General features: G+C 63.6%; 2 protein-coding genes across 4 annotated transcripts in view; one reads left to right on the plus strand and one right to left on the minus strand.

Annotated features, from left to right (window-relative positions):
- The first annotated feature begins 880 nt into the window (after positions 1-880).
- Positions 881-5,409, plus strand: PRXL2B (peroxiredoxin like 2B). Of its 3 annotated transcripts, none has more exons than XM_064371972.1 (7): positions 881-969; positions 1,070-1,274; positions 1,710-1,761; positions 2,355-2,395; positions 2,454-2,560; positions 3,669-3,755; positions 4,210-5,409. In XM_064371972.1, exons 1-7 carry the CDS (start codon positions 907-909, stop codon positions 4,225-4,227), a joined length of 573 nt encoding a protein of 190 aa, XP_064228042.1. In that variant the 5' UTR covers positions 881-906; the 3' UTR covers positions 4,228-5,409. The 3 variants fall into 3 exon arrangements, with proteins under 3 accessions (XP_064228042.1, XP_012316387.2, XP_064228043.1); XM_012460964.3 differs by having other exon boundaries at positions 2,355-2,384; positions 3,637-3,755; XM_064371973.1 differs by lacking the exon at positions 2,454-2,560 and having other exon boundaries at positions 2,355-2,399; positions 3,665-3,755.
- A 91-nt stretch (positions 5,410-5,500) lies between these two features.
- The window catches only part of MMEL1 (membrane metalloendopeptidase like 1), a 38,286-nt gene continuing 18,408 nt past the window's right edge, over positions 5,501-25,378 (minus strand). Inside the window, exons 3-23 of the mRNA XM_064371971.1 lie at positions 25,085-25,144; positions 24,299-24,460; positions 23,974-24,054; positions 21,824-21,919; positions 21,111-21,229; positions 20,444-20,509; positions 19,735-19,869; positions 19,375-19,464; positions 13,582-13,718; positions 13,144-13,237; positions 11,599-11,727; positions 11,091-11,189; positions 9,912-9,995; positions 9,395-9,498; positions 9,018-9,076; positions 8,471-8,590; positions 7,520-7,653; positions 7,374-7,439; positions 6,711-6,806; positions 6,349-6,425; positions 5,501-5,869 (exon numbers count right to left, since the gene is read on the minus strand). Of these exons, the coding sequence (XP_064228041.1) occupies positions 5,770-5,869; positions 6,349-6,425; positions 6,711-6,806; positions 7,374-7,439; positions 7,520-7,653; positions 8,471-8,590; positions 9,018-9,076; positions 9,395-9,498; positions 9,912-9,995; positions 11,091-11,189; positions 11,599-11,727; positions 13,144-13,237; positions 13,582-13,718; positions 19,375-19,464; positions 19,735-19,869; positions 20,444-20,509; positions 21,111-21,229; positions 21,824-21,919; positions 23,974-24,054; positions 24,299-24,460; positions 25,085-25,144 (2,108 nt within the window). The 3' untranslated portion in view covers positions 5,501-5,769. The remainder of the gene's footprint in view (positions 5,870-6,348; positions 6,426-6,710; positions 6,807-7,373; positions 7,440-7,519; positions 7,654-8,470; positions 8,591-9,017; positions 9,077-9,394; positions 9,499-9,911; positions 9,996-11,090; positions 11,190-11,598; positions 11,728-13,143; positions 13,238-13,581; positions 13,719-19,374; positions 19,465-19,734; positions 19,870-20,443; positions 20,510-21,110; positions 21,230-21,823; positions 21,920-23,973; positions 24,055-24,298; positions 24,461-25,084; positions 25,145-25,378) is intronic.

Consider the following 25,378-nt stretch of genomic DNA (forward strand, 5'->3'; position numbering starts at 1 on the left):
ATCACCCCGAGCCCGCTGCCCGCCCCCTGCCACCGCCCCGGGACCACCCCGAGCCTGCTGCCCGCCCCCCGCCACTCCCCCGCCCCGGGACCACCCCGAGACCGCTGCCCGTCCCCCGCCACCGCCCCGGGACCACCCCGAGCCCGCTGCCCGCCCCTCGCCGTCCCCTCGGGACCACCCCGAGCCCGCTGCCCGCCCCCCGCCACTCCCCCGCCCCGGGAATCACCCCGAGCCCGCTGCCCGCCCCCCGCTACCGCCCCGGGATCACCCCGAGCCCGCTGCCCGCCCCCCGCCACTCCCCCGCCCCGGGACCACCCCGAGCCCGCTGCCCCCCACCGCCGCCTTCCGCACAGGCGCGCGCCGCCCAGCTCCGCCCGCAGCGCCGAGGGCAGGCCGGGCTCGCATATGTAATGAGGTGGGCGTTTCCTTCCAACACTGGGACCCAATGGGGAGGCGGGGCTGGGGGCGGGACCGGGATGCGGGACGCGGGACAGCCAGCCGGGAGTGAGGAGGCGGGAGGGATCCAAGCGGGCGGCGGCGGGATTTGGCGCTGCGATCTCCGGACTTGGCCTGGAGCGGGCGGAGAAACCAGGCGGGACTAGGGGCGGATCCGACGGGGCGGAGCGGAGGCTCGGGGTGCGGCCCGGGTTGTGACCCGGCGCGCCGCGGCTACCTTGGGGGCGGGGCCCGGGGCGGAGACTAGCCCGAAAGGGCGGGGCCTCGGGGCAGCGAGAGGGGCAGGGCCAGGCATCTCGGGGCGGGGCCAGGGCATCTCGGGCGGGGCCAGGCATCTCGGGGCGGGGCCAGGGCATCTCGGGGCGGGGCCAGGCATCTCGGGGCGGGGCCCGGAGCTAGATCTGGGAGTCAGGAGCCGGGAACTATGAAACTTGATGGGCCGCGGGCGCCATGAGCACTGTGGACCTTGCCCGCGTGGGCGCGTGTGTCCTGAAGCATGCGGTGACCGGGGAGGTGAGGCCGGGCAGGAGAAGGACGGGGAGCTCCCTGGCAGCGACGGGGTGGTAGGGCCGCGGGGTCGGCGGGGCACGCCCCTGACCCGACCGCCCTGCAGGCCGTGGAGCTGCGGAGCCTGTGGCGGGAGCGCGCGTGCGTTTTGGCCGGGCTGCGACGCTTCGGGTGCGCGGTGTGCCGCTGGATCGCCCGGGACCTCAGCAGCCTCGCGGGGCTCCTGGAGCAGCACGGCCTGCGCCTGGCGGGCGTGGGGCCCGAGGCCCTGGGTCTGCAGGAGTTCCTGGACGGCGGCTACTTCGCGGGAGGTGCGTCCTGTTTCAGCCGCAGCGGCGCGGAAACTCTTCTCTAAACTCAGGGTGTTCGGGTCCTTCTTGCCAATCCCCGGCCCTTCTGTCTCCTGGAGCGGCCTTGATATGCCCACGGGTCAGCGTCCCTCCTATCTCCCTGACTCCCTGCCCCCAAGCTGGTGGCCCGGTGGTGCCCTGCAAAGACCTGGGCCCAGCAGCAGAGTCTGGGCGAGCTCTGCCCCGCCGGTTCCTCCTGTTGCCTCTGGGACTCAGCCCTCCTCTGAGGAGGGGGGACACTCAGCCCTGTTTTGCCCCTCCCGGCCCTGGGTCGGTGGGCTGGGCACAGAGGTGGACAGAAGAACAGAGGGTCGGATGGAGGAGAGCGATCCTTGGTGGCCGTGGTTGGGGGCTGGTTCCGGGCCTGGGCACACGCCTGTGCCTTCCGATTTCCAGAGCTCTACCTGGATGAGAGCAAGCAGCTCTATAAGGAGCTGGGCTTCAAGCGGTGAGTGGGGGCGGGCACCCAAGGGGTAGTGTGGGGTGGAGGGCCCGGGGGTGCCCACCACTCCCTGCCACCTCCTGTCCCTGCTGCCCTCTGTGGTGCTGCCCCCTTGAGCCTTCCTGGGCAAGGCAGCTCTGGTGGCACTGCCGACCAACCCTTCCGCCAGGCCTTCACTTTGGTGTAACGAGCCCCCCCGGTCCGGGTCTTGCTCTCGGTGTCCAGACCACCTCTGGGGGGAGCCTGGTGCCCCATCAGTGGCCATGCCAGCTTTCTAGTGTCTGTGCCACAGGCCACCTCCCCTGCTTGGCAGCTGCCAGCTGAGCCAGATCCCTGGGCCCACCCAGCCTGGGGCCCCATCCGTGCTCCCTGCACCCTCTGTGGGCCTTTGGCCAGGAGCCATTGGGCTTGGGGTCCAGCCTGCCAGTGGGCTGGGCTGGCTGCTGATCTGGCTGCCTGTGCCATCTCTGAGCCCTGGTGAGGTGGGTGGGTAGGGCGGGGTGGGGCGTGACTTTGGAGCTGGTCTCATGGCTGCTGGAGCAGGCTCTGGACCCAGGCTTCTCCGGAATCTGCCAAGCGTGCTGGTGCCTTCGCCTGAGTATCCTCCCTGCGGCCCTGGAGAAGCCCGTGTGCGATTTGTGCAGGCCAAGGCTGTGCCGGACGGGGGTGGTGGGAGCGCCCAGGGGCCTTCCCTCTAGGTCTGACCCAGGCTCTGCCCACTCCCGGCAGGCCAAGGCTACTGGCATCCAGGGAAACCTGTCTGGGGACCTGCTGCAGAGTGGAGGGCTGCTGGTGGTCAGCAAAGGTGGGTTAAGGGAGGGCCCGGCTGCTGCCTCAGGGAGGTGGCCCAGCCCAGGCCCTCTCTCTGGCTTGTCAGTCTCATCACAGCCCCTCCTCTGCAGCTGGCCAGTTCATGTCTGCTGGGCTGGGCGGGGCTGCGGCAGAACAGCTCACTCATCTGGGTAGCCAGGTGGGGGATATAGCCAGCCAGGGCTGCCCCGCTCCCCCTTCTCCCAGTACATGGCTGCAAAATGCAGGTTGCCTCTGGGTGCCCCGACGGCCTGCCCACCACTACAGGTGGTGACACAGGCAGCCTCTGGGTGCCCTGACCGCCCGCTGCTACAGGTGGTGACACTGGCAGCCTCTGGGTGCCCTGACCGCCCGCCACTACAGGTGGTGACACAGGCAGCCTCTGGGTGCCCTGACCGCCCGCTGCTACAGGTGGTGACACTGGCAGCCTCTGGGTGCCCTGACTGCCCGCCCGCCGCTACAGGTGGTGACACAGGCAGCCTCTGGGTGCCCTGACTGCCCGCCCGCCACTACAGGTGGTGACACTGGCAGCCTCTGGGTGCCCTGACTGCCCGCCCGCTGCTACAGGTGGTGACACAGGCAGCCTCTGGGTGCCCTGACTGCCCACCCGCTGCTACAGGTGGTGACACAGGCAGCCGCTGGGTGCCCTGACCGCCCGCCACTACAGGTGGTGACACAGGCAGCCTCTGGGTGACCTGACCGCCCGCCGCTACAGGTGGTGACACTGGCAGCCTCTGGGTGCCCTGACTGCCCGCCGCTACAGGTGGTGACACTGGCAGCCTCTGGGTGCCCTGACCGCCCGCTGCTACAGGTGGTGACACTGGCAGCCTCTGGGTGCCCTGACTGCCCGCCCGCTGCTACAGGTGGTGACACAGGCAGCCTCTGGGTGTCCTGACTGCCCGCCCGCTGCTACAGGTGGTGACACAGGCAGCCTCTGGGTGCCCTGACTGCCCGCCCGCCGCTACAGGTGGTGACACAGGCAGCCTCTGGGTGCCCTGACTGCCCGCCCGCCGCTACAGGTGGTGACACTGGCAGCCTCTGGGTGCCCTGACTGCCCGCCTGCTGCTACAGGTGGTGACAAAGTGCTGCTGCATTTCGTCCAGAAGTCTCCAGGCGACCACGTTCCCCGGGAGCATATCCTGCAGATCCTGGGCATCTCTGCAGAGGTGTGTGCCAGCGGGCCGCCTCAGGTGAGCTGGGCCTTGGGGGCACTGCCTGCCAACCCACGCCACGCTCCCAGGTCCCCTGGGAGGAGCTCTTGGCCTGGCTGGGAGCTGAGCCACAGCCTCTCGGGCATCATGCCAGTTGTGCCCTGGGATGTGGATGCCACTGTGACCCCACTTGCAGAGGGGGCAGGCTGAGAGGGGCAGAAGGGCAGTGTGGCTGGATGGACAGGCACTGCGGGGCTGTCCTCAGAGGTGGGGGCTGCACACGAGCGGGGGCCGAGGGGCCTGTCCTCTCTGCCTTTGGGGGACTGGGATCGTCTGAGGGACCTGTCCTCTCCGCCTCGGGAGGGCTGGGATTGTCTGAGGGGTCTTGTCAGGCATTGGTGTGGTCCTGGTGGCCGGCCTCTTATGTCCCGAATGGAGGGGAGTGACCGACAGGTTGGGCTGCCTCGTGTCCCTCCTGTCCCTGTCCCCGCAGTGTGACAAAGAGTTGTGAGGGAGGTGAAGGCCCTGGCCTCCAGGATCTGGGAGGTGTCTGCTGCCCTGGGTGAGCTGGAAGTCAGCCTGGAAGAACTGTTCTGGTGTCGCTGGGCCGGGCTGCTGAACTTCGATCCGCGGACAGCAACGAGCCTTAAACCTGCAGTTCCTGGGCGGGCATTGCTTCACCAGCTCTAAGCCCTGCAGCCCCCGTGGCCCCCACCTCGCTCGCAGGGCAGCTGTGAGTCCCGGGGGTCACCTTCCCGCTTTGCGAGTGTCTCTGGAGACCTTGGGCCTTCAGCTTGTGCATCACTGAGGAGGGGATGGTGACCTCACTGCCCTGTCACTCCCTTCAAAGGTGACAGACCCCAGCCCATGTCGGGCGAGGAGCATGGGGTCAGGGCGAGGCTCCAGCAGGGCGGGATCAGTGCCTGTGTCTGGTGGGAACCACTCAGGAGAGTGGGTTTACAAGGCAGAGATGGGCTTGATTCCACCTGGTGGGGCCGTGGACCCTGGGGACCCTCAGGTGATGGGCCAGCCCGCCGCAAGACCCTTTCCTGATGTCAGAATCACTGCACCCGCTGGGGATGGCCTGTGAGGCCTGTGTGGCAGCGGCCTGGGAGGGTCTTGGTCCAGTTAGATATGTCCAGCTTCCTGGCCACCTTTCCTTGGGGGTCCCAACAGGTCCAGAGCAGAGCCCCTCACCTCCCAGGTCAGACTCCCTGCTCAGGGCCCTCCCCTCCCATGCAGGCCGATGACAACCGCAGCGCTCCCGGTGCCCCCAGTCCAGACCCGGGAACCACTGTGGCCTCCTGCTGGCCTCCCGGCTCCCTTCCCGCCCCCAGCCCCACCCTCTCAGCGGCCATTTAAAAAACGCATAGCAGGGACCACACCCCTTTGCGTTCAGCCCGTCCTCTGGCTTTCAGTTACACAGCTAAAATTCCCGGCTCCAGCGGCAGCTCCCTAGGTCCCCCGGCTCCCCAGTGGGGCTCCCCGCATCTGAACGTGTGGTCCCTGGGGGCAGGCACTTGGGGGCACCCTGGTCACTGCTGACCCTGGACTGGACCCTGGGAAATCTGGCTGGAACCGGCTCCCTCCCCCTCAGCTCCCAGCTGTCACTCTTCCCCCACCCCTGGGCAGCCGTCTTGCCCACGGCCACTGCCACCTGTTTGCCCATCCTAGTCCATCCCAGACAAGCAAGGCCTCCGATTTCTTTGAAGCGTTTACTTAGTTCAAGTCTGAAGCTGTGGACACTGGGAGACAGTGCGCTTTGGAGGGCGGGCAGGACACAGTGGACCGTCTCTGTAGGGCTGTGGTGGGGCGCTGAGCCCTGAGAGTGTCTGTGGAGGGGGCTCGGGGCCGGCACTGCACCGGACACTGCTCATCCCTGGGTGTCAGGCAGGTGGCTGCACTGGAGGCCAGGCGCAGATGCCTGGCAGGCAGGCTTGGCACGGCCAGCTGGGGCGGGGCGTACGCTGGGTCTCCACTGGCTGCCCCTTCTCCACACACAGGCCTCTGAGCATCGGGTGGGCGTGGGCCTCGCAGTGTGGCCGGGCCTTGGCTACCACACACGGCATCGCTCCTTGGGGTGCATGGGGGTGCCCTGGGCGCAGTGGAACGTGTCTGAGAAGGCGGCCAGGTTCTGCAGCGAGCCCAGCACCCTGTGGGTGTGTGGATGGGCAGGTGTGCCTGAGCAGGAGCATCGCCATCTTGCACAAACACGGCCATTTTTAGTTCCCCTTAGCTAGAAAGCAGCCCAACGTCAGCCTAATGGCTAATGTCAGCATGACCGGAAACATGCCAACCGTGAGATAAACTCCCTCTGCCCAGAAACATGCCAACTGTGAGATAAACTCCCTCCGACCAGAAATGTGCCAACCCTGCAATAAAACTTTCCTCACGCAGAAACGTTCTGAGCCTGCGATAAGCTCTCCCTCCCTAAACCTTAAATCCTCTTAGTCTGTAAGAGAATGCTCCTGAAATCAGCGAGAAGGCCCACTCGGGTTCATTCCCAGAGTAAACCTGTTTTTGACCGTGGAGCCGCTTTCTGTGCTTCTTTTTTCTTTAACTGTACAGGCCATTGGGGTGGGGGCGAGGGGGTCATGGGTGGCAAGGGGGGTGTGGGCACGGGAGCACTTGCCTGTATTTCAGGGGGCTGTGGACGTCTGTCTTGATGGACTGGATGGCAAACTCGGGCCGGTAGGACCCGCACCATACCTGTGGGCGTGTGGGGGGCGTGGTTACAGACGATAGGGGTGGGTGGCCGGGAGGGGTGGGGAGGGTCTCCTCCATCCCCAGGCTGCCCCTTCTAGGGTGGGGTGGGGGGAGCCAGTGGGTGTCCCCCTCCTCCCGTCAGCACTGGACCCCTCTCCAGCTCCCGCCCCTGCCCCTCATGCTTTTCCCCCAAGGGGCCTTCCACGCTGGGCTCTGGTCCCCACAGCGGGTCCTCCAGAGATGAGCGGGGAGTCGTGGGGATGGTGGGACCAGGACTGCGGCTGCCACCTGGGCGTAGTTGATGAAGAAGAGCTGCTCGTGGGTGAGAGCTAGGCCGGGCAGCTGCTGGTCCTTGCCGCCCTCTGCCATCCACTTGAGGTAAGCCTGCAGGCACCGGACGGGAGCTGGGCTCAGGGCTGCCAGCCCGGACTCCAGAGCCCTCAGGTGTTGGGGCAGAGCAGAGGTCTGGCTCCAGGAGCTACCTCTGTGGGGGAACTACTCCTGCAGGGACCCTGTGCAGGGCCCCTTCGCAGACCCCACGGGTGAGCGCTCACCACCTGTCACTCAGGGAACCCTGAGCTGGGCTCTGGGTGGGATCCCTGGCCAGGCAGCTCACTGCACAGCGCCCGTCCTGAGCTAGCCCGGCGCCCCGTCCCCTGCCGGGGTCCCGAGCGAGCGCCCCACCCCTGCCAGGGTCCCGAGCGAGCCCCGACGCCCCATCCCTTGCCGGGGTCCCGAGCGAGTGCCCCATCCCCTGCCGGGGTCTCCAGCGAGCCCCGACGCCCCATCCCCTGCCGGGGTCCCGAGCGAGCGCCCCATCCCCTGCCGGGGTCCCGAGCGAGCGCCCCATCCCCTGCCGGTCCCGAGCGAGCGCCCCATCCCCTGCCGGTCCCGAGCGAGCGCCCCATCCCCTGCCGGTCCTGAGCGAGCGCCCACCCCTCCGGGCCTCACCTGGTAGGCTTGCCGCACCCCTCCGTTGTCCGCGATGTTTTCCCCGAGGGTGTTGAATCCATTCACCTGCACACAGGAGCCAGGATTGGGGGCAGCCGCGGCCCCGACTCCCCTCTCCGCGGGACAGGGCTGGGGGCAGCGCTCACGCTCTGCTCCTCCGCCAGGTCCCAGGAGTAGTTGCCGTATTGGTAGATCATGCACTCCGACAGCTCCCGAAAGTGCCGGCTGGAGAAGTTGCTCCACCAGTCCATCATGTTGCCGTTCTTGTCGAAGTTCCGGCCTGGGCAGGGGCAGAGGAGGGCTGCCCACACAGCCCCGGCTGCGCTGCGCCCGGCGTCTCCTGCCCCCACGGCAGGCAGCCCCGCCGCAGAGAGCCCACTGTCCTAGCAGGCTGAGCCTGAAGAGTGTCGCGGGCTCCAAGGGGCAGCGGCTGTCTGGAGCTACACAGCCCCCCAGAGAGGGAGGCCTTCAGTGGCCTCCCATGCCACCCCGAGGCCAGGGCCCAGCACCTGGGTCCTGAGGTCTCAAAGCTCCAGGGTTTAAGGGCTCCTTCTGTGATGCCCAAACTCTAAGCCCCAGGTGAGGGGAGCACGTGGTCCCTGGGGATATGGGGCTGCCCATGGAAGGTCCTGATGGCTGAGCCACAGGGGAAAACCAGCCGGGGCCCCTGTCCCAGGTAGGGTGGTCCCCCCTGAGTGGCAGAGGTCGGCGTGGCCATGGCGGCGTTGGACACCCCCGGGGTGGAGGATGCCGGGTCTGGAGAGGCCCCCAGGCCAGGATCCGGGCTTCACTGCTGTGCTGGGCAGTGCTGTTGTCCCCACGTCACAGGCCGAGGGGGGGAAGTGCCCAGTGCCAGGTGGAGTCAGGGTCATGAGCTGGAGTCCCTGGGTCCCTTCCTCTGTGGTGGGAGTCGATGCCCCCATGCAGGGCCCCAGCCTGGCATTCAAGGTCTGCTCTGCCCCCACAGCTCCCTGGGGTCCTGCCCTCGGTGTCCCCACTGAAGCCACGAAGGGGTTGAATGGGCCACCCCCAGACCCCTTTCCGGCTCTTCTCCGTGGAGAGGGGAGGGCAAGTGTGGTCGGAGGGGCGGCCCTCACCGCTGTCATCGAAGCCGTGCGTGATCTCGTGCCCGATCACCGTCCCGATGCCTCCGAAGTTCAAGGCCTGTGGCTGCTCCTCGCTGAAGAAGGGGGGCTGGAGGATCCCGGCAGGGAACACTGTCCCCAGGGGCGGGACAAAGAACAAGCTGTGAGTGGACGCGTCTCCCATGTGCCAGGCTCAGGGATGGCGCCGCCAGGGGTTCTGACATTCCATCCCACACACCGGGAGGTAGAGGTCAAGACCCCCCAATTTACAGATGAGGACACAGAGGTTCAGAGGCTGGGCGGGCTCGTGCCTGGCAGACCCAGGACCCCAGTCCGACCTCCTCCCACCTCCTGTGCAGTCCCTCCTGGAGCCACTCATGGGCACAGCAGCGAATGCTCCCCTGGGGGCAGCAAGGGGTGCCGTGGGAGAGCGGGTGCCTGCTCCCCTTCTGAGAACAGGCCGGGGTGCCCCCAGGAGGAAGGGTCGGCAGGGGTTGACAGGCCGCCCCTTCAGCTCTGGCACCAAAGGGCCCATGCGGGGGGGAGGGGAGGAACTTACCGATCTGGTTTCGGTTTGGGGAGTAGAAAGCATTGACCACGGCCGCCCCGATGATCCAGCTGTGATTGACAAGCCGGTCTCTGGGAGCCGCTTCTCCCGGGACCCTCTGGCCCCTCCCTGCCTCGAGGGACCAGAGCCCACCCCAGCCACACTAGAGCAGGGGGCCAGGCCTATCCCAAGATCTGGTTCCTTCCTGGGGTCCCTGAGGAGGGGGAGACTTGGGCCCCAGGAAGCAGAGGGTGCTTCCTGGCAGGCAGCCCCTCTGAGCTGCCACTGCACCCCGGCCACGCATCCAGTCCCCCCGCCCGGCAGGTAGCCCTGCACGCCTTGCTGACCACTCCCTGCCCTGCCTTTGCTGCGCCAGTGACGCCACTCACAGATTCGGGTCCACCTTTTCCCGAAGCTTCCTGAGGCTCCGCTGGGCGCCCACCTTGAGGTTCTGCAGACCGTTCTCAAAGTACATGTCCTCCGAGAAGTTCAGCTGTGGGAGAGGGCCAGTCACTGCCAGGTGCTCGGGCTGGGCCCTCCACGGGGCAAGGGGAGAGGTCCTGGGTGGTTGGGGAAGGACCTCAAGCCTTGCCAGGCATCCACACGTGGACAGCCGGCTGTGGGTGCAGGTGAACCCTGGCAGTGAGCGTTTACATGACTCTGAGCAAGTCCCTCGTCCCCCCAGGCCTCAGTTTCCCCATCTGTACACTGAGGGTAGTGCTGGACCCACCACCCTAGGGCACGGTGAGGACGGCTGTGTTAGTGCCTGGGAGGAGGGCGCAGGGCTTGGCACAGAGCACCCCGCAGGCAATCTGGGCCCCATGTCCACGGTGTGGGGGGTGGTTTGGGACTGGGGTGGCTACAAGGGGACAAGAGGGCAGCAGTGGGGGGGGGTGTGGGGCGCACGTTGGAGTACTCCTCGTCCAGGCGCCTGTTCCTCTCCTCCAGGATGTAGTCAGGGTGGCCGATCTGCTCCCGGATGCTCATGGCCTGAGTGGGGAGGAGGGGCCGGTCAGTGGCTGCCCCACTGCAGGAGGGGTCGGCTGGGGACCTGATCAGTGGCTGCCCCACTGCGGGAGGGGTCGACTGGGGACCTGGTCAGTGGCTGCCCCACTGCAGGAGGGGTCGGCTGGGGACCTGATCAGTGGCTGCCCCACTGCGGGAGGGGTCGACTGGCGACCTGGTCAGTGGCTGCCCCACTGCGGGAGGGGTCGGCTGGGGACCTGGTCAGTGGCTGCCCCACTGCGGGAGGGGTCGGCTGGGGACCTGGTCAGTGGCTGCCCCACTGCGGGAGGGGTCGGCTGGCGACCTGGTCAGTGGCTGCCCCACTGCGGGAGGGGTCGGCTGGCGACCTGGTCAGTGGCTGCCCCACTGCGGGAGGGGTCGGCTGGCGACCTGGTCAGTGGCTGCCCCACTGCGGGAGGGGTCGGCTGGGGACCTGGTCAGTGGTTGCCCCACTGCGGGAGGGGTCGGCTGGGGCATCCTGGCTGTGCTGTCCCTGTCCTGTGTGTGAGGGGCTGGGGGGCTCTAGGACTGGGCCCCCACCTTGCAGGCTCTTGGGAGGTTCAATGGGGACAGAACATGGGGGCTCTGCCCAGCTGACTTAGAACCCAACAGCCCTCCAGGGGTCTGGGTGGGGGCCCCGGAGGGATCACCTGGCTGCCATCTGTCACTTGGGTCCAGAGGGGCTTCTGGTGGGACTGACCCTCGCTCCCGAGGTCACTGCTACTCCCACTGGCTCCTGGGGAGCACTGGGGATGTCCCAGGCCTGGTTCCCCCTCCCGCCTGCTTTTCCTCAGCTCTGCAGTGGGCGGGTGGTCCTGTCTGTGCCTCCCAGGACGGCCCTCTCTGTGTGGGGGCTGTCGGGCGGGTCTGTCGGGGCTGCCCAGCCTCTGCGGGCCATCGGGCGGGTCTGTCAGGGTGGCTGCCCGTGCCCAGGTCCGGTCGGGGCAGCCATGCCTCTGCGGGCCATCGGGCAGGTCTGTCAGGGCTGCCCAGCCTCTGTGGACCATCGGGCGGGTCTGTCAGGGTGGCTGCCTGTGCCCAGGTCCGGTCGGGGCGGCCATGCCTCTGCGGGCCGCGTACCTTCTCTCTCGCCTTCTCCTTGGACTCCTCGTCCATCCAGCTCAGCTCATCCAGCGTCTCCACGAACACTGCCCGCACCTTGCCAATGAGTTCTCTGACCTGGGAGGCAGGCATGGCCCTCGTGTCCCAGATTCGCCCGGAGGGAAATTGACCAGCCTTCGAGGGTTTTGGGGAGGTCTAGTCTGAGTCCCACTGGGGCAAGGCCCAGGGCCGCCCAGCTGTGAGCCTCTCGGGTGAGGTGTGGGGCGGGCGGGGGCTGACCCCGCCTTCAGGGTCCTCAAGGGCCTGGGGCAACTTGTGCCACCTGTGCCTTTCCCAGCTGGACCTGCAGGGCCCAGGACTGGGGCCCGATGGCAGCTGGGGTTGGGGCATGGGGGTGAGGGAAGGGCTTCCCTTGGCCTCCCTCTGTCTGGTGCCCCTGAGCCTGGGCGGGGCGGGAGTCCCAGGGCAGGGAGGCTGGGCGTCCCCGTGGAAGGCTGGCCCTGTGGGCCGTGGATGAGGTGCCCACCATGCTCTTGCTCTCTCCGGGGAAGGCCTCCCTGACGTAGAGGGAGCCCACGGCGCTCTCCATGTTGCTGTTGACGTAGCCCACACACTCACGCCAGCGCACCTCCTCCACCATCGTGCCGAACAGCGCCTGGGGGCCGCCGGTCATCCCACAGTTACCCTCGTCAGCCTCCCCAGGCCTGGTGGGGGTCCCTGGGCTTACGTGGGGAGCAGACCTACCCATCCTCGGCCTTAGGGTGCCCTGGGGTCCAGGGGAGGGGACGGATGGGCTCAGCCTCACCTCTGGGTGCTGCTGCGGCCGGGGTAGGATGGGATGCCATTGTGAGTGTGGGGGGTCCCTAGATGAGAGCTGGGCCTTTACCCTGGGGAGTTGGAGGAGTTCCTCCCGGCCCCTGTCCTGGTTGTCTGGCTGGACTCTGCTTTCCAGGACTCCAGCTTCAGTCCCAAGGCACAGGGCTGGTGCTGTCCCCGGAGCGAGGCCCGGGACCAGGTCTCTCTCAGCCACCAGCTCCTAGGCCTGCTCTCCCCATTGCTGAAGCAGCTGTGAGAACACCTGCTCCAGGGACCCAGGGACTCTGGGCCCCAGGCTCAGGCCAGCCCAGGGGCAGCTCTGCCCATGGCCCTGCTACACCTCACGCTGCAGGACTTCCTGCCCTCCGGGAAGGGAGGCAGCCCTTCCTTCCTCCCCAGAGCTCCTAGACTCAGTGCCCCCCAGTGCTTGGCTCATAGATGTCTCTGACCCCCATGGCAGCAGGAGGCTTGACCTGCCCCAGCTTGCCTGTGCCTCAGTCTCCCATCACAGTGGGGCCTGTGTCCCTCCCAGTACTCCAGCAAAGGTCTTGAGAGTCCCGACTCCCCTCTGCCCTTAGCCCCTATCCCCAGCCCCTCAGCCGCTGTGGTCCACACCTCCCCTGTGTCTGTCTGCCAGCACCCTGGCCAAGCCCGTCACCTCCCCCCAGGTGACCACATCAGCCTCCATGCTGACCCTGCCCCTACTCAGCTCACTCTCCCCAGAACAGCCAGAATGCCCCTAGGGCCTCCCTGTCTCCAGCCCGACCCCAGCCCCGCAGCAGCCACAGTGACCACAGGAGCAGGAATCTGACCGAGTCTCTGCTCTTAGCACCCCAGCGCCTTTCAGACAGGAGTACAACCCAAACTGGCTGCTGCGGCTGGCAGGCGGTCACCTCCCTCCCGGCGGTCGCCTCCCCTCCCTCCCGGCCCTCTTTCTTCTCCTTCCTGTCCCCTGCTGACCCCAGGTCCGGCCCCCTGGCCTCTGCCTGCTCTGGCCTCAGCCTTTGCCCTGGCCCTGGCTGTTTCTGCTCCCGGAAAATCACCCCGCAGTCTCTTCAGGCCTTTAGGTCTCAGATGTCACCTCCCCGGAGCAGCGCCCCCGCCCTCGTCCTCCCCGCCACATCACACTCTGTCCCCCGCCTCGTCCCTGGCTGGGGCCCTGGTGTGGACCTCCGTGCTCGCCCACAAAATTTGCTCAGCACCGTGGCGGGGATGAGTGAGTGACGGGCCAGGCTCCGGGCGGGGCGGGGCTTACCCTGCGGTAGTTCACTCGTGTGTCTTTGAACCTCTGACTCAGGCTGCCAATTCGGTCCAGCACCAGGCGCCAGACCAGGTAGTTCTGTAAGGTCCTGGGGCAGAAGGTGAGTGGGGGGGGACCAAGGTGAGTGGTCTCTGCAAGGGAGGGGATATGCTTAGGGCCCCTGGCCGGCATGTTCCACCCCAAACAGAGTTCTGGGTGCCGGAGAAAGTCACCAGGACAACCACCCCCAGATCCAGCCGGTCTGCCCTGGGGGCTTGGGATGCGACACACCTGTAATGTGAGGCTCCACTGGCCACGGAAACTTAACCCCTCGTGTCCCACGCCCATAGGGCAAATGCGTCATAGGGTCCCCCCCGGGAGCAGAAGCTGCGTTGGGGAGGATGGGACAGCAGGGCCGGCGCTGAGGCCTTTGGCGCCTTCCCTGGGCCTCACCTGGCTGAGTAGGTGTTGAGGATGCTTTCAAGGCTCTGCAGGTAGGGGACGCCGTACACCACCACTTCCTCGTCCGGCAGCAGCTTGATGTCCACAGAGGACAGCACGGTTTGTATGAAGAGAGTCCAGTTAAATCCCTGCAGACAGAGGAAGTGGGGAGAGAGAGGGAGAGAGAGGGAGAAACAGTTCCTGGGAATCTGAGAAGGAAATCCAGCCCCCATTGAAGAACGCCCGAGGAATAAGAGAGAAGATGCGGGCAGCTGGAATCAGGAAAGGGGGTGGCATTATTACAGAGCCTCCTACAGCTGTGAAAACACAAGCGATCGTGCAGATACACGCGGAAGCTGAGTATAACTGGCAAATTCTTAGAAAAACGCCTTGGCAAAAATGAAAAAAAAATAGAAAACACGAATAGTCTTCCAGGTTAAATCAATGGAATCTTTACTTTGAAACATTCCCACAAAGAAATTTCCAGGCCCATCTGGCTTTATCAGTGAGTTCTGTCTGATACTTAAGGAAAACCGCCATCTTACTAAACCTTTCCAGAGATGAGAAAATGCTTTTCAACTTGATTTATGAGGCTAAGAATAACCTTAACACCAAAATAAGAATATTAGAAGCAGAGCAAATGATAAGCCAGTCTTATTTATGTTATAGGTACAAATGTTCTAACCAAAATATTAGCAAATAGAGCCTAGCCATACTTGTATAAAATGCTAATACATCACAGCCAAATTAGATTTATTCAAGGAGTACAAGTTCGGTGTACCAGCTGAAAAGCAAATCAGTGTAATTCACCAGGATAACTGAATAAACGAGGAAAGTCACAGATAGTTTCAACAGATGCAGAAAAGGCATTTGATAAAATCTGCCATCTATTCATCATAAAAACTCTTGGCAAAGTAAGAAGAGAAGGGGCCAGGCGCAGTGGCTCACGCCTGCAATCCCAACACTTTGGGAGGCTGAGGTGGGCGGCTCACCTGAGACTAGGAGTTCAAGACCAGCCTGGCCAACATGGCGAGACCCTGTGTCTACTAAAAATACAAAAATTAGCCGGGCGTGGTGGCGCACATCTGTAATCACAGCTACTCAAGAGGCTGAGGCACAAGAATTGCTTGAACCTGGGAGGCGGAGGTTACAGTGAGCTGAGATCACTCCACTGCACTCCAGCCTGAGTGACACAGCAAGACTCTGCCTCAAAAAAAGAAAAGAAAACAAAAGAAAAACAGAAGGAAAGTTCTATAATCTGATGAAGGAAATGTGTGAAGCCGCAGCAGCAGCAAAAGCAGCTCCACGGCAAACATAAAATCTATTCATTTATTTATTGATTTATTTTTGAGACAGACAAAAATTACCACGCCTGGCATTTTTGCATTTTTAGTAGAGACGGGCTTTCACCACATTGGCCAGGCTGGTCTCGAGCTCCTGACCTCAGGTGATCCACCTGCCTCGGCCTCCCAGAGTGCTGGGATTACAGGCGTGAGCCACCGCGCCCAACCAAACGTGAAATTTCATGGTAAGATGCTACAGGCGTTTCTTCCAACGTCTGCCGTCGTGACATCAGCATTGTGCTCAAGGTCCTGGGCAGTCCAGGCAGAGCAAACATGAAATAAAGCCGGTAAGAACTGAAAGAGGAGAAATAAAAATGGACCAGGCAGAGGGGCTCATGCCTGTAATCCAGCACTTTGGAGGGCCAAGGTGGGAGGATTACTTGAGTCCAGGAGTTCAAGACCAGCCTGGCCAACGCAGAGAAACCCCATTTCTGCAAAAAAAAAAAAAAAAAAATCTGCCAAGGGGTGGGTGGTGGGTGGTGGTGGTGATCGGTGGTGGGTGGTGGGTGGTGGTGAGTGGTGGTGGTGGGTGGTGGTGGTGATCGGTGGTGGGTGGTGGGTGGTGGTGGGTGGTGGGTGGTGGGTGGTGGTGGGTGGTGGGTGGTGGTGGGTGGTGGTGAGTGGTGGGTGGTGGTGGTGATCAGTGGTGGGTGGTGGGTGGTGGTGGGTGGTGGGTGGTGGTGGGTGGTGGGTGGTGGTGGGTGGTGGTGAGTGGTGGGTGGTGGTGGTGATCAGTGGTGGGTGGTGGGTGGTGGTGGGTGGTGGGTGGTGGTGGGTGGTGGGTGGTGGTGGTGGGTGGTGGTGGGTGGTGGGTGGTGGTGGGTGGTGGGTGGTGGTGGGTGGTGGTGAGTGGTGGGTGGTGGTGGTGATCAGTGGTGGGTGGTGGGTGGTGGTGGGTGGTGGGTGGTGGTGGGTGGTGGGTGGTGGTGGTGGGTGGTGGGTGGTGGTGGGTGGTGGGTGGTGGTGGGTGGTGGGTGGTGGGTGGTGGTGGTGGGTGGTGGGTGGTGGTGGGTGGTGGGTGGTGGGTGGTGGTGGGTGGTGGGTGGTGGTGGGTGGTGGTGGTGGGTGGTGGTGGTAGGTGGTGCAGTCTGTAGTCCCAGCTCCTCCGGAAGCCTGAGCCTAGGAGGTCAAGGCTGTAGTGAGTCGTGACTGGGCCACTCCATTCCAGCCTCGGTGACAGAGTGAGACACTGTCTCAAAACAAGACAAAAAAACCAAAGCCCCCTGTTGTTTTTCACAAATGCCAGGATTCTGTGTATTCTACAAATGAGGAAGACTGCCTGCCTACAGTCCGTGTTTCCACATATCAGCAGCAAATAAGAAGATAAAGAATGATTCTATGTACAGTAGAAAAACCAAACACCTAGGAACATATCAAATAAAATATGTGTAAGAACTTGACGTCGAAAACTTTAAAAGTTATAAAGAAAAACTGAAGCATAAATAAGTGGAAGCATATACCAGGTTCAGGGATGGGAAGGCTCGGCCTTGCAAAGGTGTCGGTCTGCCCCAAACTGACACAGAGATTCAAAGTGATTCCTATCCAGTTTCCAGCAGGGTGTGTGTGTGTGTGTGTGTGTGTGTGTGTCTGTCTGTGTCTGTGTGTCTGTGTGTGTGTGTCTGTGTCTGTGTGTGTCTGTGTCTGTGTGTGTGTCTGTGTGTGTGTCTGTGTCTGTGTGTCTGTGTGTGTGTCTGTGTCTGTGTGTGTGTGTCTGTGTGTGTGTGTCTGTGTCTGTGTGTCTGTGTCTGTGTGTGTGTCTGTGTGTGTGTGTCTGTGTCTGTGTGTCTGTGTGTGTGTGTGTGTCTGTGATTTTTATTTTATATGAAAATGCAAAGGACGAAGGACTATCAAGACACTTTTGAAGAACAAAGCTGACGCACGTACTCCACTGAGGGTCGAGACATGATAAAGCTGTAGGAGTGATGGCGGTAGGGGTTATCACTTGCATAGATAAAGAGACCAGCGGGACGGTAGACAGTCCGGAAACATACATACAGGCCCACGCATAGACTCACAGGGGCACCTGATTTATGACATGGAAGTCACCCAGACCAGGGGCTCACAGGGGGTTCTTTTGAATAAACGGCGCTGATTATCTGAAAATTCATAAGAAAGAAACTATTCCTACATCTCACCGCCCATTAAAAAAGTAAACTCAAAGTGGATTGTAGACCTAAGCAAGCTTGAGGGTAGGCAAAGAGTTCTCCAGCAGAACACAGATAATACGGACCAGGAAGAAGAGATCGGCACATCTTTGCTGAATCAATCCATTGGACCGTTCAATAACCTCCTTCGAAACAAACCCTCATGAGAGGAAAAGAGCAAGCTGCCCAGTGGGGAGAAGATTTGTCCACATAAGTTGACCAAGGCATCACATGGAAAACAGGTGACTCTAATAATCAATGGGAGAAAGGTCACTCGACAGAACCAATGGGCAGGACTGGAACTGACGTTCCAGCAGGGACGGCACTGGCCGGCTGACAGGAGGTGGCGTTCAGCGTCATCGGCCTTGGGGAAAGTCACATTGAACGCAGCTGAAACCCCACTACCCAGGCCCAGAAACGGCGAACACGAGAACGGGCACCGCCCAGCGTGGGTGAGGGTGTGGCGCCGGCCGCTACCAGGGAGCACATGTCCATCCCGGATGACTCTGGGAAAGACAGTGCCTGTCACTGTTGAACAGACGCACGCGCTGCCCCCCGCAATTCCACTCCTGCCCACTTGCCTGCCACAAGCACGCACAGGGGTGGGCACGACGTCACCCGGAAAAGACCCCGAGACAGCCCAGTGGGACCCGAGTTGTCGAATGTTCTCAGAGTCAGAGGCCGCTCAGCGGTCGAGAGGCCACGGCAGGGAGGGGTCTCCCTCTAGGGAGAAGTCGGAGTCGTCTTCTCCAGGGAAGGAGGCGGGCACAGGGGCTAGGCAGGGGCATGTGGGGGCTTCGGGGGTGTCGGTGGTGATGAAGTCTTGATCTGAGTGGTGGTTGTGTGGACTTGTTCACTTCAGGGCGATTCTGAACATCATAAACACACTGTAACCAAATGTCCCCAAACGCTGGGCTCCCGGACACTTCCCAAACCTGCCCCTGTGATGTCTCCATGGCAACCTCAGGCCACCTGAGCTCTCTCACTTCCATATTTAGTCTGTTTGCAAACGCTGTTGGCTCTACCTCCAAAATCAACCACGAAGCCACCTCCACCACAGGCACCCCAGTCTTGGCAGAGCTGGGTCCCTTGCCTGGCAGCCTCCGATCGGCCTCTCTGCCACCTGCCCTGTCCCCTTCACTCACTCTTACTGGTGAACCAGGTCACCTCTTGTCACACCCCTCAGGCAGAGTCTGAGACTCTAAAGTGGCCCCCGAGGTCAGACACGGCGTCTCCCACTTGACTTCCTACCCGCTGTCTCTGTAGCCCCAGTGCCCACTAGCCGGAAGTCCCTGCTGTGGACCCCTGGGAATTGCTGTGTGTGCCTCGCTGGCCCCAGGTGGCCATGGCCCTTGGTTCTCCGCAAGGCTTCACCTCCTGCCTCCTGCCCTGCTTGAGCTCATCCGCCCCCTTTCCCGCTTTCCTCTCTCACCCTGGAACCGAGGGGATGAAGACTGGCCCCACTGCGTGTGTTCTGGGAGTGACGGGCTTTGGGGCCGGGGAAGGTGTGTCCCCACAGGCCAGCCCTGGGGACCCGCACCCATCCAGGGACCACCAGCCTTCCAGGGCACTAGGTGCCCTGGGCCGAGGCTCTCCGCAGAGTCTGTCTTGCGCTTGGTGAGAGCTGTGGCTCCAGACACTCAGGGACATCCTCCAGTCAGGGGGCAGGGGTTTGGACCCCCTTCTGCCCTTACCCTCCCCGCTCTGACTTGGGTGTCCTTTGCGGCAGCCGTATGCCTGTGTCTCCTGGGGACGGAGACCCTCGAGAAGGCCCGCTGCTCTGAGTTGTCTGAGAAGGTGGGGGACTCACCCCTTCCCAGGCTGGGCTGCTCCTCTCCAGCCCCCACCTCAGATCACAGGGCGGGGCCTGGCCTGGGCACTGGGGAGGAGAGCTCCTGAGGGTGTGGCCAGGGGGAGCTGCTCCATCTGGCAGGCAGGACCAGGAGCCAGCACCGTGCTAAGGTTCTGAGTGGGACCCGGAGTCTGCGAGCCCTGGGTGGGACTCTGCACACCCCCAAACACCGGCGCCCCCGAGGCCTCCATCCTGCTCAGGAGACTGGGGTCATCGCAGCACAGCACAGATGGGTGACTCTGTCCCAGGACGGCGCAGTGGGCGCTGCTGCCCTGCCCGGTGACATGAGTAACCGTGCTGGCGCTGCTCTGAGCAGTGTTGGTGATGTTACAGGGGCTCCCTGCTCGGGGTGGGGATGTTTCTGAGCTTAAATTCGAGGCAAGGTGCCCCCTCAGAGGGCCACTTCCATGTCCCCCACGAGTCCCCACCTGGTCAGCACCAGCTTCCTGGGTGGTGTGGGCCTCACCTTCAGGCCAAACTGGCTTTGCAGCTCCTCCAGGCCCATCCGGTGGTACAGGGCGATGACATCGTGCCTCTCCTCCTGGGGCGCTGTGGCCTGCCAGGGACAGGGGTCACACAGGTGGGCGGCCCAGATGCCGCCTAGGGCTCCCTGCCAGCTCCCTGCCCGATCCCCGCCCGCCCTGCCCCTCACCTTGGCCAGCCACAGCACCTGGTGCTCCCTGCCCGATCCCCGCCTGCCCGCCCCTCACCTTGGCCAGCCACAGCACCTGGGGCTCCCTGCCCGATCCCCGCCCGCCTGCCCCTCACCTTGGCCAGCCACAGCACCTGGGGCTCCCTGCCCGATCCCCGCCCGCCTGCCCCTCACCTTGGCCAGCTGCGTCTCCAGCTCCAGCACCTGCGTCATGTCCTCCCGCACCCGGCGGCTGTCCCTGGGCAGGTTCTCGTCCTCCCGCAGCATCGTGGCCACCGACACCATGAGCTGCAGGTAGGCTTCCCGTACCTGGGCCAAAGGACGAAGGGCGGGGCTGGGCGGGCTCGGCTGCCATGGCCCCTGGGGCCTCTGTGGGGGTGGGGCGGGTGTAGGACATGGGGCAGCCCTGATGCTTGTCCACTCACATTGGCCAGTAGGCTCTTGGGCACACAGAGTGCTGAGGGGGAGCTTCTCAGACACGTGACCCGTGCCCGAGCCTCTGGCCGGGGGACCCACCTCTGGAGCTGCTCGGGGCTTAAACTGTGTGGCTGCCTGTAAGGGTTGGCACAGGGTGGGTGCTGGGGCTGTGGGTGCCAGGGTTGGGGGCTCTGCATTGTGGGGACGGGGATGACCGTTCTGCCTCATGGAGCTGCCGCTGAGCAGAGATCGTCCCCGGGCCTGGCCGGTGTGTTGAGGGAACGTTTCCTGGGATGGTGGCAAGTGACGGGTTACGTCTGCTCCCCCACCCCGCCTCAGTGCTGGGCTCACTGCACAGGTGCTCACTACACCAGCGCCGGGGAGTGAAGCGGGTGGGCGACGGGAAGGGCAGCCCACGGGGTGGGGGGCCGTGGGGGGTCCGGTGCTGCAGTGAGGCCCCACCCACCTTCCGGTCGCTACCGCCGCTGAAGTAGTACTCTCGGGATGGCATGCCCAACGTGGGCTGGTCTATCTGGAAACACAGAAGCTGTGACCCCGGGCCAGGGGCCCAGGGGCCCCACAGCCTGGCTGAGGCGGGCAGCAGCCACCTACCCCCAGGACTGTGCCCTGTGGGCCGGCGCTCTGCCCAGGAGCCGGGGCCAGAGCTGGTGCCGGACTTGGGAGCTCAGGCCCTGCTCTGGGTGATGGCGGGGGTGCTGGGCGGGGTGGGGTGGAGGGGCCCGCAGCATCCACGGCTCCCCCAGAGTGCGGTGCGTATTCGTTTCGTGCGTTTCTCTTTGGCCTCCAGCCCGTGGCCAGCAGTGGCTCCGCGAGGTCGGGCCGCCTACCCTGGCCCCAGCCCCGCCGTCCAGGAGCCCCCGCCCCTCTGACCAGAGCCGGTTCTGCTTTGACCGCCAGCTCGGCCAGGAGGCTCCACAGGAACTCCACAGCCCACAGCCGTGGACAGGAGCAGGGAGCCCACCTGACCACCTGGCCCGTCCCCCTGCTGTGCTGCGAGAGCCCCAGCCAGGCTCGGGGCCCTGCCCACCCCTGCCCACCCCTGCCCACCCCTGCCCACTCCTGCCCACCCCTGCCCACTCCTGCCCACCCCTGCCCACCGGCGCAGCACGTACGTAGATGGCATGCCGGCTGGAGTTCCGGTCGTCGTTCCAGACGAAGAGGTCGATGAGGACTCGCCTGTTGAACTGTGAGTTCATCAACGCCAGCTGCCGCTCCAGCTCCCACTTGAGGCCTGGGGAGGCAGCGCCCAGGCTGGAGACCGGCGGCTCTGAGGTCCCAGCCCAGCCCTCGTCAGGGAATCTGGCCTCCGCAGCGAGGAACTCAGGGGCAGAGGGTGGGGAGCTCACCTGTAGGCCTTGGGGGCTGGGGCATGTGGGGGACACTTTCTCTAATAGCCCCCAGGAGCGACAGGCGGGCCCCCAGGTGATGGGAGGGGGTTGGGTACAGCACCGGGTCCTCAGGGCTGCCAGCCACGTGGGGCGCCACTCCTGCTCCCGAGAGAATGGAGCGCACGCTCAGAGTGGGGAGCCCTGGGGCTGGGGCTGGCTGGGGCCTGGGAGTTGATTCCTCCTAGGGGGCTGGGAAGGGCAACCCTCTGCAGGGCTGGATGGGACTGGCCATGGGCCACAGCCTCTCCAGCATGGAGCCTGAGCCACCTCCCAGGGCCCTGAGCTTGCTGCGGCTGGGTTGGGCCTCTAGGGGCTTCTGAGAGCAGGCAGCTGGGGGTTAGGGGTAGGGTCCCCTCCTGGAAGGCCTCGGCCCCAAGGAGCCCTGGCCGGCGTCCTCTCCTGTCTGCCTGTGAGGCTGCCACCAGGACTGGCCTTACCTACGGTCTCGTTCCACTTGTCCATGGCCACCGGCCAGCCTCCCACCACCTCCAAGGTGTCGAGCAGGGGCTGAGAGCCTCGCCTCTCTATCACACCTGAGGAGGGACGCAGTGGTCACTCTCCCAGCCTCTCCGTGGCTCATGCACCATGACACAGCCCTGGGGACGCGGCTGGCCGGTGCAGGCGCGCACCCTCCCATCACAGACCAGCATCATGGCAGCTCTGCAGCGCGGGAGGTGGAGGCTCAGACTGGACTCGGGTGTGAAAGGAGACCTGGGGGCTGACAGAAGCACACGAGCCCCGGGGGACAAAAAGGCTGACCGGTGGGAGCCCCTTGGGCCTGAGAGCCGGCCAGCAGGTGAGGAGCCTGGGAGAGGAGAGGAGTCTCTGGGTGCAGGCCAAGCCTCGGCGAGGACTCAGGCGGTGGCACCAGGCGTGCTGGGACGGGGCTCAGTGGGAGGCAGGGGAGCCCTGGGGGCCCGTGTGTGTTCTGTGTCTCGGCTCAGCACGGTGGGGCCCCCACAAGCAGCTCAGGAGCACCGCCCTTGAAGATGAGGTAAAGGTGGGGACGTGGAGGGAATCACCGTGGGAATAGGTGACGACCACCCAGAGGGAAAAGCGACCCATGGCAGGTGCCCCATCAGACCAGAGGCTGGCAGGGAGCGGGAGGGCTTCCTGGTGGCACAGGGGAGACCTGGGTGGGTAGAGTGGGGGCCGCTGACCTGGGGAGGCTGTGGTGGGCTCACCAGAAGCCAGGCTCCTCTGGGCTTGGCTGGGGCCCTCCGCTGGAAGCGGGGACAGGCGTCACAGGGGAAGCGGTCAGTTATGAGTTGGGCCCCTGCTGTTTTGGGTGGGATGCTGTGGGCAGTGCCATCTGACCCCCTGGGCTGCCCACTGCAGATAAAGGGCTGGGTTCCCGGCTGGGCTGCAGGGTCCTGAGTCGAGTTCCAGGTTTCCATATGGTCTGGCCCCTGCCCTTTGTATATTTAGCCTCTTTGGCCAAAAATTAAGTAAAGGTGGGGACACAGGACATCGTGTCCTTGGGGATATTGGGGGTATGGCCCAGACTGGGGGCCTGACCTTCAGTTTCCATGGGGAGGAGACAAGCCCAGTGCACCCAGGAAAGGAGTCTTACAGAGACAGCCCCTAAAGCCAGGGTTCCAGTGAGTTCCACAGTCAGGCGGAGGCTCCACAAGACACCCCGGGGAAAACAGCCAGCTCTGAACCCTGGTGCTCAGCAGAGATGCCGTCTCTCTGACCCCCAAGCGGGGGAGTTAAAGGGCGCTGGGAGGGGTGTGTCAAGCACGTGAATTCCTTTAATGGGAACCGAAACGTGGACAATCTGTCCCCATACCACACACGCACATCCACATGCACACACACATGTGGATGCACATGTGACACACATATTCACATACAAACCAAAACGTGGACAATCTGTCCTCATACCACACATGTACATCCACATGCACACACACATGCACATGTGACACACATATTCACATACACACAATACACACATAACACACACATGCACACAACACGTACACATATATACACACAAGTACACACAGTACATATATACACAATACACACACATATACATACATGTACACACAACACACAACACACATGCACATGCACACATGCACACAACACACACATACACACGTTACTACACACATGCGCACACACAATGCACATACACATACACATATGCATGCATACACATATATGCATACACATAACACAATACATATACGTGCATACACAACACATGTACCCTCATGGACACATGCACACATGCACAAACCACATACATACATATACGCAGATACACACACACATATACACATAACACACATACGCTCATGCATGCATGTGCACACACATACTCATATACATATAATACACACACACACAGTCTTCCCGCAACCTGGAACATGTGGCCTGTGCTGGGCTTGGGGTGTGGGTGAGGTCGCAGGCCAGCTGGCATTCCTGTGAGCCTGGACCCAGTGGCCGGGTGTGGGGTGCAGCACACAGGCCCTCTGGCATGAGTCCTGAAGTCACCCTGGGGGCAGCCATGGGGTCCTTGGGCTGCGCTAGGCCCTGGCACCACCTCGGCCCCTTCCTGACGACCCCCACTCACTCTCGTTCATGCAGGAGCGGTACAGCGTCTTGGCCTTCTCCACAGCCGGCCGGTCCTTGGCCGTGGAATTCTCCAGCACCGCTGTGGGCACAGGAGAAGGTGGGGCAGAGGCCCGACGAGGCCGCAGGGGCCAGGTCACAGGTCCCCACACCCCTGCAGCGCTCGGCGAGAGGCGGCTCCCCAGCTGCTGGGCCCTTATTCCCTCTCCTCTGTGCACACCAGACCAAGGAGGAAGCAGAAACGGGCGAGACACAGCCAGGCCCGACTCCTGGCCAGCGCCATCCCATTGGGCGTCACCCGCTGCGCCCCCGCCGGGCTCTGCCACCTTTGAGGATGACCTCCAGCTCGTCGCGGAGGATGTCGAAGATGCTGTATCTCGAGCTGGTCTCGGGGATCACGTGGTGCCGCAGCCAGCCTCCGCACGCGAACTGGTAGAAGTCGTCACATGGTTCCGTGGTCGGGTCCATGTTCTGGAGGATCCTGGCGGCTGCTCGTCCCCATGGCGTGGAGCAGGGAGAGGGGAGACCAAGAGAGTTGTGGACAGCCCAGAAGCCTGTCTCCCGGCCCAGGAGACAGCCTGGTCCCTCGGGAAGGGGCTGCTGTCCATCCAGTGCGGCTGTGGGCCCTGGGAGAGTTAACCACCCTCTCCGAGCTGCAGAGACGGAATCACCCAGCCTGGGTTCAGTGCTAGGGTTTTCACTCACTTATTTTTAGAGACAGGGTCTCACTCCGCTGCCCAGGCTGGAGAGCAGTGGCATGACCAGCTCACCGCAGCCTTGGGCTGCTGGGCTCATGCGATCCTCCCAGCTCGGCCTCCCAGTAGCTGGCATCACAGATGTGTGCCACCTTGCCTGAATACTTTTTTAAAAAATTTTATTTGTAGAACTGTCATGGCAGGGCCTGGCTGCTGGAGGCTCGGGACTGGGGACCCACTGGGTGCCAGACGCCAGCAGAACACCAGCTCCCCCCACTCCACAGCGAGTCCAGCCCACGCGGCTCCACAGCCATGTCTTGGAGCTGCTCCCCTGGGCCTTGGACAGGGCCTGTGCCTGTGTCAGCTGGGAGCCCCCAGCCCCAGGCAGGCTGTGGAGGGCAAGGGGGCGGGGCTTACCTGCCATCACGCAGCCAGGGGTGGTGCAGACCTCGCTCCCCTCCTGGGACTCCGGGATCCCTGCAGGCAAGGAGCAGCCTGAGCACTGGAGCAGTGGAGAGGGCAGGGCAGGACTGGAGTGGGTGTGGGCGGGGCAAGGTCTGGTGGGTGTGGCATGGGACTGGGCATAGACTGGGGTGGGTGGAGCAAGGCCAGGGTGGGTGGGGGCATGACCTGAAGCCAGTAGGGCGAGGCCTGGGTAACAGGGCATAGGCTGGGGTGGGTGCAGCGTGGACCTCCACCCCATCTCCCACT

This window comes from Aotus nancymaae, unplaced genomic scaffold (assembly GCF_030222135.1).
Source record: "Aotus nancymaae isolate 86718 unplaced genomic scaffold, 86718_ANA_hifiasm-v0.15.2.pri h1tg000250l, whole genome shotgun sequence".
Classification (NCBI taxonomy): domain Eukaryota; kingdom Metazoa; phylum Chordata; class Mammalia; order Primates; family Aotidae; genus Aotus; species Aotus nancymaae.